Below are 10600 nucleotides of genomic sequence, written 5' to 3' on the forward strand. Positions count from 1 at the left end.
GATTTATTAAAAAAAATAGTTTAGTCCAGAGTATGTAATTTACCCTCAATATTGTCAGTTTCAAACCATACATGGCAAATTAACTAAGGTTAAGTCGGATTAAGTCAATTATTAAGTTGGTTCAAGATTTAAAAATCTAATCTCTTTTTTTTTTTTTTTTTTCCCTTATTGGGCAAAATCGACGTGGCTATGCACTCATGAGCTACACACAGCTCAATGAGCATCCGGTAATAGATAAAAAAAGACAAAAGTGGAATGACACGTGGAGCTGCTATTTTGTAGGTGAGAGATTATAGTAACAACCCTTAATTGAAAAGAGTTGCGTTACAGTAATTTGATAGGAACAGGTAGGGCGATTTGGTCTTTTCAATACGATTATAAAATAGCAGGCTCTCTGCCCAACGCCCTATTGTCTCTCTGGGCTGCATCTTTAAACCTGACCAAAGTATATACACTTCCAACTCCCCAACCTTTTTCTTTTTTCTAAACCATTTTCCATATAGTTTAGTTTATTTATTTTAGTATTTTTTTTTATTTATTTATCTGTGAAGTGCCCAAAGCTCATCAAGGGTTGAAATTAGTCAATTCCGAGTCTTGAGAGAGAGAAGAAAAAAGGCACAGGCTTTGCCAGCGAGTAACAAGGAAGAAAGAGAGTAGCTTTTGTAGGCACGAGTTTGAAAGTGGCCTGAACCACCACCACCACCACCACCAACAATGGAAGATCTGCCGTTGTAGCCACCTTCATTGGAATGTGGAGATCGGCGGAAGATCGGAAGTAGAAAGCCGCCGGAGATTTGTTCTGTTCTTGGAAAGGTTTCTGCTAGATATTTGCTTGAAGATTTTGGCCAAAGGAGCTTAAGAGGGAAGAAGCTGAGTAAGTGGCTGAGATGGGTTGCTGTTACTCGAGATTAGAGAGAGAAGAGACTGTTTCCAGGTGTAAAGCAAGAAAGAGGTACATGAAACAGCTGGTGAAGGCGAGGCAAGCTTTTTCTGCTACTTACAGCTTGTATATTCGTTCTCTTCGTGGCACCGGCGCCGCTCTCCGGCAGTTTTCCAATGCAGAGACCTACATTCGCCGCCCTCAGCAGCAGCAGCAGCAGCAACACCACCACCACCACCTTCTGCCAGTGCTTCCATCTCCAACCCCACGAACGCCGCCGCCGCCTCTACCTATCCCCATGAGTCCAAGTTCCGACACCTGGACATCGATCACGGCATCCCCGGCATTGCCTCCTCCTCCTCCGCCGCCGCCGTCATCCACATGGGATTTCTGGGACCCTTTTGTGCCATCTTCATCTCGCACTGTTACTGAGGAAGAATGGGAGGCTACCACCACTGCATCGGAGGCTATGGTCACTGTAACTGGGGCAGCAAGCTCAGCGCCGCCACCGTCAGTGGTGAGTGGTTTTTCAAAGGACACATCGAGCACTGAGCTTGCCATGGTAGTGTCGAGGAACACCAAAGATCTGGTGGAGATTATCAAGGAGCTTGATGAGTACTTTCTCAAAGCTGCCGATGCTGGTGCTCAGCTCTCTTCGCTTTTGGAAGTCCCCACTTTTTCTTCTCAGAAAAAAGGAGGTAAATCTAATACCAAAGGAGTACAAAATCAATCAAACAACAGTTTTCCCTTCCAATTCCTTCCTCTTTATCATTCATTCACATCCCTCAAACCATAAGGTACCCTAATGAGTTCCATATCATGTCTCTAGCAGGGCAGGTTTACAATAATGGGTGGAGCTTGAGCCCTACGTTGAGGATGTGGGGTTCAAACACAACACCACCAAATGCATTTGGTAAGTTAAATGGAGAAATAACAACACCAAATATGGGAAATGGATGTGTTGGGAATAGTGGCAGCCACTGCTCCACAGTGGAGAAGCTGTACGCTTGGGAAAAAAAATTGTACCAGGAGGTGAAGGTAATGCTTTCACTTTCGCATATCTCAATCTAATCTCCAGTCACATTGGTGGAATAATATGACATTTTGGTACTTTAAACAAAGTCTTCAAATTGAAATGATTCTTTTCACTTTTTTTCTCTTTTACCTAATGGGGTCCAACATAACCAACGAAAGATGAAACTTTAGCGTTTCTCAATGCATTTGAAGGCATTGAAGAACCAAATTGTGGAATTTTGTGTCCTAAAGTTTGTGAAATTGTGTTGAATGGCTTTTTTAGAATGCTGAGGCCATAAGGATAGAGCATGAGAAGAAGTTGGAGCAATTGAGGAAGCTAGAGCTGAAGAGGGCTGACTACGTAAAGACTGAGAAGACTAAGAAAGAGGTTGAGAAGCTGGAGTCACAGATGATGGTTGCTTCCCAGGCCATTGAAACCACATCAGCTGAAATCGTCAAGCTAAGAGAAACTGAGCTCTATCCACAACTCCTTGAGCTTGTCAAAGGGTTAGTCTCTTTCATACTTATGCTTTAACAGAAATAAGAAATCAATAGTCATTTGGCTGCATTCTGATGCTTAATATTTAAGCTGTAAAGTCCATACCTACTGTGTTAGCCCGACCGTCTGTTATCTTCTCAGCTCTCTTACCATGCTTGCATCCCCCTGAGCACAGGAAAGAATCATAGAACAATACAAATTGGATTAGGATTCAAAAGCCATTATGTTCCATTTCACCTTTTGGTAACTTTCACAATTCAATGTACTGTCGTTCTACCTTCTGGTATTTCAAAAGGCCGAAATGAAATACTAAGCATATTTTGGATATCTTCATGGACATGGATGTACTCTATTCTAGATACTAAGATTTGCACTGGTTTCTACAGATTGATGTGCATGTGGAGAAGTATGTACGAGTCTCATCAGGTTCAAACACACATTGTTGAACAGCTAAAATATCTAAACATCATACCATCAGCCGAGCCCACATCCGAGATTCACCGCCAATCAACTCTCCAGCTTGAGCTTGAAGTCCAGCAATGGCATGCTTCTTTTTGCAATCTAGTGAAAGCTCAACGGGATTATGTCCAATCTCTTACAGCCTGGCTTCGGCTTTGCCTTTTACAGATTAGTGGAACCCCATTATTAAGAACAGGTCAGGATTCTAAAATTTACTCACTTTGTGAAGAATGGAACCTCGCAGTTGATAGGATTCCAGACAAAGTGGCTTCTGAAGGAATCAAGAGCTTCTTAACAGTAGTTCAGGCCATTGTTGTTCAACAAGCTGAGGAACATAAGCAAAAGAAGAAGGCAGATTCTGCCTCGAAAGAGCTTGAAAAGAGAGCTACCCAGCTAAGATCACTAGAAAGCAAATATGTCTCACATTCCATGCGAGAATGTTCAGCATCCACGAGAGGGAGAGACCCAGTTCAGGAGAAGCAAAATAAGGTGGAGAACTTGAGAGCAAAAGCTCGAGATGAGAAACAAAAGCATGAAAACTTGGTCAGTGTGACCAGGTCAATGACAATAAATAACTTGCAGATGAGTTTTCCCCATGTTTTCCAGGCAATGGTGGGGTTTTCTAGCGTATGTATGCACGCATATGAAGCAGTTTACAATCAAACCAAAAATCCTGACCAGCATGAGGTGAAGAGATTACTACCCTAAGGACAAGACTTAATTCGAGAGACAGTTATTCCGACCAATTCCTGTGCATAAATGTGAGCTCAGAAAGGGGGGTTTTGCTGGAAAGAGTGGAAGGAGGAATCTGACAAAACTTCATTTATTTTGATTGATGATTTCATTAGGATAATGGAAAAGAGGTGGCAAGTGGGCTACTTTGCTCGCTTTTACAAACGGGGTAGGAATGGCTGCGCCAGCTCATCTGAAGAATTGGTGTGGAGATTAAAAAACAGGCTAGGGGTTTTGTAGAGTGGATAGTTTTTAAACGCTTCTGGTCAGTCATGTTGTTCTTGTAAATAGATATCTCATCACATTTTCGTCGGTTTTATTTGCTTGAATCATCTCACTATTATTATTGCTCTATGATACATAGCACAGTTGGGGTTCCTTTGGTGCTCAAGAGGAAAGGACCCCTTGTACGGACCCTCAAGTTTCATGCAATTCATATATTTGTGTCAATATTTCTTGAAAAGCAAACATTTATTAGAGTGTGCATGTGAACATATATGCACCAAAGATGAAACTAACAGACTAATATTTTAAACGAGTCTGAGTAACATATAACCTTACCTACTCAGAAGTCGGAACTCAGAAGTTTGAATAACGCCTGAGAAAAACTGCTGGAGGCCAATCCCCAAGGGTCTTTTTTGACACCATCTTTAATGGAAAGGCAACAGGATTTCTGTAACAAAGACGGTAATTTGTACTCAATTTCATATCAAGATTTGAATAATAAAGAAAGTTCATTACATTTTACAAAACCACATGTGGTGTTGAGAAACACATCCAATCGTCTCGGGATTGCTTACATAACGGGGCACCTATCTAATTTACCAATCTTCAATTTCTTCATCAGAAGTATGACTTTCTCCATTTCCTGAATTCACCAAATCAAAATCTGTATTTTCGTCTGACAATACCGGTAAATTTTCACGATCTCCGGATGCACTACTACCAAGCCATTTCAAGGCAGGTACGTATTCTGTGGCAACTACTGAAAAATCCGCTGAACTGATCCCACCATAAGCCATAAATCTTTGTTTTACCATCTCCCTCTGCAAAACGTTGGGGAGGGAAAGAATAATAAATAACATTATATTACATGTACAACTTATGGAAATTTTAAGCTATTACTTTTTTTTTCCAACTAATGGATAATTATTTTTTTCTTAGCTACTACTATTACAAGTTAAAAGCATTGTATTAAGCATCTTCCCCTTAATTGCAAATATCATAACTTAATCCAAGACTATGTATCTATTAACGGTCGACCCTCTTGAGTCTAGCAGCTAAAAAAGTATAAGCTTCGAATATTACTTTTAACCCTCTTGAGTCTAGCAGCTAAAAAAGTATAAGCTTTGAATATTACTTTTAACCCTTATACCTACTATAGGCCAAGCGGTGGAACTAAATACACTCAAATATGCTGTACAAGAGGGGTCCGGCACCCAAGTTTAGTAGTAAAAGTTAATAAAAGAACTTAATTCACCTTATTGGACAATGAGGATCCCTCGATTTGCCAAAGCTTTGGTCTACGTATAGCATGCCACCTGCGTAATTGGAAGGGTTGGAATTTATATAAATGTAACTATTGTTGTTTATGAATTATCAATTAAATTCCTAAGAACCACCTGGAAGACAACGGATGAGAGTTGCCAAATAATACCCCCCGGACGGCAACTGAAGCAGCAGCCAGGTGTAGAATATTTTCTGCATCATTATGTCTGGCTAGCATTCTCTCGTAAGAAGAAAGGAGCGTGTCAGCATCACCTAAATACGAAGCCACAACCCACGCATCATCTACAGCTTCCTCATTCATGAAGTCTAGAACTGCAAAAAATGGGTAACAAAGTTGAAAAAAAAATGCAATCTTGTTTAGAATAAGTAAAACTAATACATTAACTTCTGCTATCGTCTTCTTTTTGGGGACAAATAAGTACCATTTTCATGTAGAAAATCAGCAATTGGCCTGGCTTGCCCATGTGCTTGAGATAGAACCTTTTCTGGAGGATCCATATTAAGTGGCCGTCTTGATAAATTTTCTTTAACAGAAAACTCACCGTCTGCAACATAAACAAGGTACCAAGTTTAGAAACCTTTAATGACATACCATAAGAATAGTTCTACCCTAAGCTTCACATCGATTTAATCTTTATTCAAATTCCAAATTACAAGGCCTTCCAACTCAGCAAATTATGCATTGATGAAACGGACCTAATACCAATTCGTTACTAGTATGTCGTTTGTTGTGCAGAAACTTTCCCAGGGCATGAAATAAAGAGAGACTCTCATCGCGGCCAAACTGAAAAGAGAATCGATCATCCACCACCGTGGGAGGCACCTCTTCATTTTCTTTTGAAGATTCCAGAGCACTGGATGATGATGAACAAATCTGGCTTGGTTTCAGGCAAAATAATTGTAAAGACATGATTGCATGTCTCACATCACCCCCACTCGATTTGGCTATAGCATCAATTTGTTCAACTGCTAGACTATACTGCTCTTGACAACATATTCTAGAAATTATTTTTTTAATGGAGTTATTCGTTATAGGATTAAATGCAACCTGAAAAAAAAAAACAAAAACAAAACAAAACAATGAAAACCAACACCAGAGGTATTCTTTACTCCCTAAAGCATGATAAGCCAACAAACTTTATCAGGAAAGTAACCTTACAAGCCCCAGCGTTCTCAAGACAGAGCTGAAGCTCTTCCAAGTACTGCACAGTGAGGTCTGTTCCTTCAACTTTGGCACAATCTGTAATTACAATGGCTGTTGGAACTTGAGTTGATTGCACATAAAGATGCAAACAGTTCTGAAGTCTTTTAAGAGCAGCCTTCCCATTGGTCAAAGGAAGTTCATCTATTAGGAGTATGATCGGTTGCTTTGAGTCATTGGGAAAGCATGAAGGTATCACACCATATTTCCTCATTCTCCCAATGAAATTTTCAAACTCATCCAGTTTAGACGTGTACTGTATCCCTGGTTGGAGATAAGTCAGCGCCAGAATTATTTTTGCAACAATTAGAAGGCAAAAGCCTCTCATCAACAATAGGAAATTTCATTAGATTATACACAGCATTACTAGACATGTCAAAATTTTACCTTGCAGAAACACATCAGAGTAAAATGCAGGTGAAGGTGTGTTCTACGTGTTGGCTTAATCTAATTAAGATCTTGGAAAAAAAAAAAATTCAAGACTTGTTATGGTCATATAAATTAAAAAAATAAAATTGATCGGTAGTTTTCAAGCTCGATTTCAAGTGAATGCAAGAGCTTCACATGACTTTAAAGTTAAAATGTGTAATAACATGAGAATTTTTCTTCATCTGGGTGCTATCTATCCGTCAATAGTCACCAAGACATAGTAGGATAAGCTATAAATCTTCAAATAATTATCGAAGAGCATCTTGGACCAGTATGATATTGCATTTGATCTACTCCATAATCAAGATATATCGATTCATTAGAATACCTAAACTCGAGTTATGCAGATGTTCTTGCCAAATCACAGGAGTAGGTGTATCCCATTCACATAATTTAGCTCCAAGATGAGATGCTATTACATGAACAGTTGCCTGCAAGAGAAGCAGTCGTTCTTTTTAAAAAATTTGAAGAAATCCTACGGCACAAACTCTGAAAGTATAGTGAGAAGAAACATCATGAATGAAGGCCATGCATGCACCAACTACTATCAACTCACGACAAATTGATCAAAACAACAATCCTGGCAGCAAGCTCATCAGTCACGATGACAACCACTATATTAAATTCACTTAAGACTAAGAGATTTCAAGTTAGAAGCAACAGACCGAGGACAGATATATATAAAGTAACCAATTAAACTTGTACCCTGTCAGATTTATAATGTGTACTTGAATAGATGGCACTTAATATAATATATTGCCCTCAAGAAGATTTTCGGGCTCAACATAATGTATTGTCCATCACAAAAAAAAAAAAAAAAAAAAAAAAAAAAAAAAAAAAAAAAAAAAAAAAAAAAAAAAAAAAAAAAAANTGGTTTACACCATATTTAATCATCTTTGGCAAAACGGTTTCAAAGTTAAGCAAGATTGAAAAACCAAGGACATGCTATTGTCAAGGACGTGCTATTAACATTGAATAACAGTTAGATTTCAATACTAAATTCGAAACACAATTGAGTATTCATGCATCAAAAGAGAAACGTAAATATTAAGAGTACAAATCCATGAAAGGTCGACACAGCCACATACAGATTTCCCAACTCCAGAAGGACCATTGATGACAAGAACATTATTCCCGTTAGCATCCTGTAAACCGAGCAAAATGATATCATCGCATCCACTAATTGAATTTAAACTAAAAAGATAAGAGGAAAAAATGTGTATGTATAAAAGTGATAAAAGAGAGAATAAAAGAGAGAGGGAGAGAGAGAGAATAAAAACCTCATAATAAAATAATTACCTTAGGTGTCCTCAACCTATCTTCAAACCATACCTTAACTTCATCTACCTGCCATCACATAGTAAAAAGCGTCAATATAGCGTTTGTAATGAAAAAAGAAGAAAACTATAATAACCTTCTTCTTGTGGACAGCAAGCTCTTCCAATGAATGTGGTTTATATTTATCAATCCATAATTCATTTCTGCACATGCCTCCAGACCCTGATGCAGATCAAGCAAGAAGCTAAACATAGCTGACCTAGGCTCTAACTTAAAATATGCAATTCAAAACTTCTAATTCAGATTATTCCAAGTAATTGAGTCCGAGTAGAAAATATATTACCACCAGATTTTTCCATTGATATAAACACTTGAATAATCTTAAAAAAAAAGAGTGAGATAAGCTATAGCGGCACAGTAATGGCATACCAGCAGATACCTTGAAGGTAGAAAAAACTTGATCAAAATCTTCACAAAATAAGTTGAACTGCAAATAAACAAAGTAACATATCAAAATGCATAATAGCAAAGAATAACAAATTAAATTGAAAATCCCTAGAAAAAGAGTATTTACAGTAAGAAGAAAATAAATATATGAGATATTAGTAGTTGAAGAAACTGCAAAGAAGAAGTATGAGAATATACAAGCACTGAAACAAACAAAGCTTAGCATTGATAAACTCAATCCCTCCCCACTATGAACATGTCGCTTCACGAAAGATCTGAGCTCCAGAAAATAAGACGAAAATGCGGGTCGGACGCAAGTTTTTCTTCAGAACAACTACACACACCAGCTAAATCCATTTTCGTCCATACGCACTCAAACACATTCCAGAATCTAAGACGGTAACAAGAGAGTAGTATAAATCATGGAAAGCAACAAAGGAATTTCAAATATACCTCGTCAACATTGCGGGAATCCTTATGCAAGCAAGACCGAGAACCTAGGAGTCGAGCCTTCTTCGCTTGGCGAGTGCTTTTCCGAGGTAATGGCGACTGCGACTTCGTCTTTCGATATCTGCGTTTGGAGCTGGATGATCGACCACCACAGTATTCTTCATCCGACGACAGTACAACCAGATTGTTCTCCTTCTTCGTCATCCTCCAAGACAGAATCTAGAATTTAGAAAACCATACAGAGCAACCAAGGTAGTACCAACTCCAGTTTCGAGTTCGAACTCACAAATTGGTCTTCACAGAACCGGAGCAGAGTGCGTCTCAATAGAAAATTTCGTCTTCAGGTGAAAGAAAATAAGTTTGGTCGTACCGGAGGTTTACAAATTTACAGAGCGTAGTTCGCGGGCTCAAGAGGAACGCGGGGAGTTTTTATATGGGGAATTCAGAGAATGGCGTCACCGAGAAGCTTAACAACAACGCCTCGGACGGATAAAACTTAAAGGGCCAGCCCATTTCGTCGTAAAGTTTATTGGGCCCAGGCCCAACTAGGATTGTTTTCGGTGTTTGTCTAGAATACCCTTCCCTATTTTTACTTTATTTTGATTCTTTGTATAACTCATCCTTTAATTATTTTAATTTATTAAAAAAATATATTTAAAAAAGATGCCAAATCGTCAACCTATATGAAAACAAACTATTGAAACACTTCAGAAAGCAGAGACGATACAAATTCAGTAAATTCCTTGAAAACTGCTCCCGAACAACTTTCACTATTTTACGGGCGAGGTCTCTAGTTCAAGTAGGCCAATGACAACTCTAGATCATTGCGTTCCTGCAAACCAGTGATCCATCAAGAGAAAGGGTTGGTCTAGAACCCTTCCCATATCGAGAGATAGGCTAAAGCGCCTTCGGTGATGAACTCTTGGCACCAATCCTCCATTTTATATCTATCATAGTGTACGTAAAAAGAAGTGATACACGAGTACAACAAATGAGTGTAGGTTGTCCTGATTTTTTTTTACGAGAAGTCGAATAGAAGTGTGTCCTTCATGGAAGGAGTTCGTTCCTCTTTATAAACTACCGTACTCGAGCGGGTGATGTGGGCCTTTGCCTTACTATCCAGATGGTTACTCGAGTCATAGATAGAACCATCAATCAAATATTTTTTAAAAAATTACTTTTGTGAATTTATTTTATTTTATTGAAATACTACTCATTAAATATGTTATTTTAAAACGTAATAAATTATAATTTTAATTATGAGGTAGAAATAGTGATATTTCCACGTCACAAAACGGCAGAAAATGAAACATCGTCTGAAGCGTAGAGGTTAGAACATTAGAGGAGGAATCTTCAAGCTGCCTCAAACATTTTTTTTAAAAAAATTATTTTTTAATTGAAAAAACGATTAAAAAAAAGCGAGAAAAATAAATTGTTGGTTAGAATTTGGAATTTTGCATCAGTTTCCAGACATTAATTATGAATAAAATTGCTTTTTATTGAAGGGTTTCCCAAAATGCCATCAGTTTAAAGGCAAGCAAAAATTAAATTAAATTAAATTAATAACGACCAAAGCTGGGTTGAAAAGTCATCAATCCTACACCAGAAGGACGTTACGACGTCGTTTTGAGCCTGGCAGATTAATTAAATTATCCTTTTTCTTTTTTTTTCTTTTTTTTTTTTTTTTTTTTTGAATTGACAA

General features: G+C 38.1%; 2 protein-coding genes across 7 annotated transcripts; one reads left to right on the top strand and one right to left on the bottom strand.

Annotated features, from left to right (window-relative positions):
- Positions 1-274: 274 nt before the first annotated feature.
- Positions 275-4036, top strand: LOC111803830 (nitrate regulatory gene2 protein-like). 2 transcript variants are annotated; one of them, XM_023688411.1, is made up of 4 exons: positions 275-1578; positions 1710-1918; positions 2178-2401; positions 2780-4036. In XM_023688411.1, the coding sequence occupies exons 1-4, from the start codon at positions 888-890 to the stop codon at positions 3558-3560; spliced, it is 1905 nt and encodes a 634-aa protein (XP_023544179.1). In that variant the 5' UTR covers positions 275-887; the 3' UTR covers positions 3561-4036. The 2 variants fall into 2 exon arrangements, with proteins under 2 accessions (XP_023544179.1, XP_023544181.1); XM_023688413.1 differs by having other exon boundaries at positions 276-1578; positions 1713-1918.
- LOC111803831 (cell cycle checkpoint protein RAD17) lies at positions 2332-9304 on the bottom strand. Of its 5 annotated transcripts, none has more exons than XR_002816427.1 (15): positions 8902-9304; positions 8431-8488; positions 8138-8223; positions 8023-8070; positions 7812-7868; positions 7052-7154; positions 6248-6558; positions 5790-6141; positions 5516-5638; positions 5207-5405; positions 5065-5125; positions 4326-4630; positions 4146-4257; positions 2499-2558; positions 2332-2423 (listed from the first exon to the last, which is right to left on the bottom strand). XR_002816427.1 is itself a non-coding variant. In XM_023688414.1 (12 exons), exons 1-12 carry the CDS (start codon positions 9100-9102, stop codon positions 4406-4408), a joined length of 1824 nt encoding a protein of 607 aa, XP_023544182.1. In that variant the 5' UTR covers positions 9103-9304; the 3' UTR covers positions 4276-4405. The 5 variants fall into 5 exon arrangements, 1 of the variants encoding a protein (XP_023544182.1); XR_002816429.1 differs by lacking the exon at positions 2332-2423 and having other exon boundaries at positions 2430-2558; positions 8902-9103; positions 9185-9304; XR_002816428.1 differs by lacking the exon at positions 2332-2423 and having other exon boundaries at positions 2430-2558; positions 4385-4630.
- Between the last annotated feature and the right edge of the window lie 1296 nt (positions 9305-10600).

The sequence above is a fragment of the Cucurbita pepo genome, chromosome LG10, assembly GCF_002806865.2.
Source record: "Cucurbita pepo subsp. pepo cultivar mu-cu-16 chromosome LG10, ASM280686v2, whole genome shotgun sequence".
Taxonomy (NCBI): domain Eukaryota; kingdom Viridiplantae; phylum Streptophyta; class Magnoliopsida; order Cucurbitales; family Cucurbitaceae; genus Cucurbita; species Cucurbita pepo.

Excerpts from the sequence above, each read along its gene's own strand:
- LOC111803830 (XM_023688411.1), top strand. The coding sequence starts at position 888 with ATGGGTTGCTGTTACTCGAGATTAGAGAGAGAAGAGACTGTTTCCAGG. Across the intron at positions 1,919-2,177 it reads AATTGTACCAGGAGGTGAAG|AATGCTGAGGCCATAAGGAT; the intron begins GTAATGCTTTCA and ends TGGCTTTTTTAG. Across the intron at positions 2,402-2,779 it reads CTCCTTGAGCTTGTCAAAGG|ATTGATGTGCATGTGGAGAA; the intron begins GTTAGTCTCTTT and ends TGGTTTCTACAG.
- LOC111803831 (XM_023688414.1), bottom strand. The coding sequence starts at position 9,102 with ATGACGAAGAAGGAGAACAATCTGGTTGTACTGTCGTCGGATGAAGAA. Across the intron at positions 8,489-8,901 it reads ATTCCCGCAATGTTGACGAG|TTCAACTTATTTTGTGAAGA; the intron begins GTATATTTGAAA and ends GTTTATTTGCAG. Across the intron at positions 7,869-8,022 it reads ATAGGTTGAGGACACCTAAG|GATGCTAACGGGAATAATGT; the intron begins GTAATTATTTTA and ends CTCGGTTTACAG.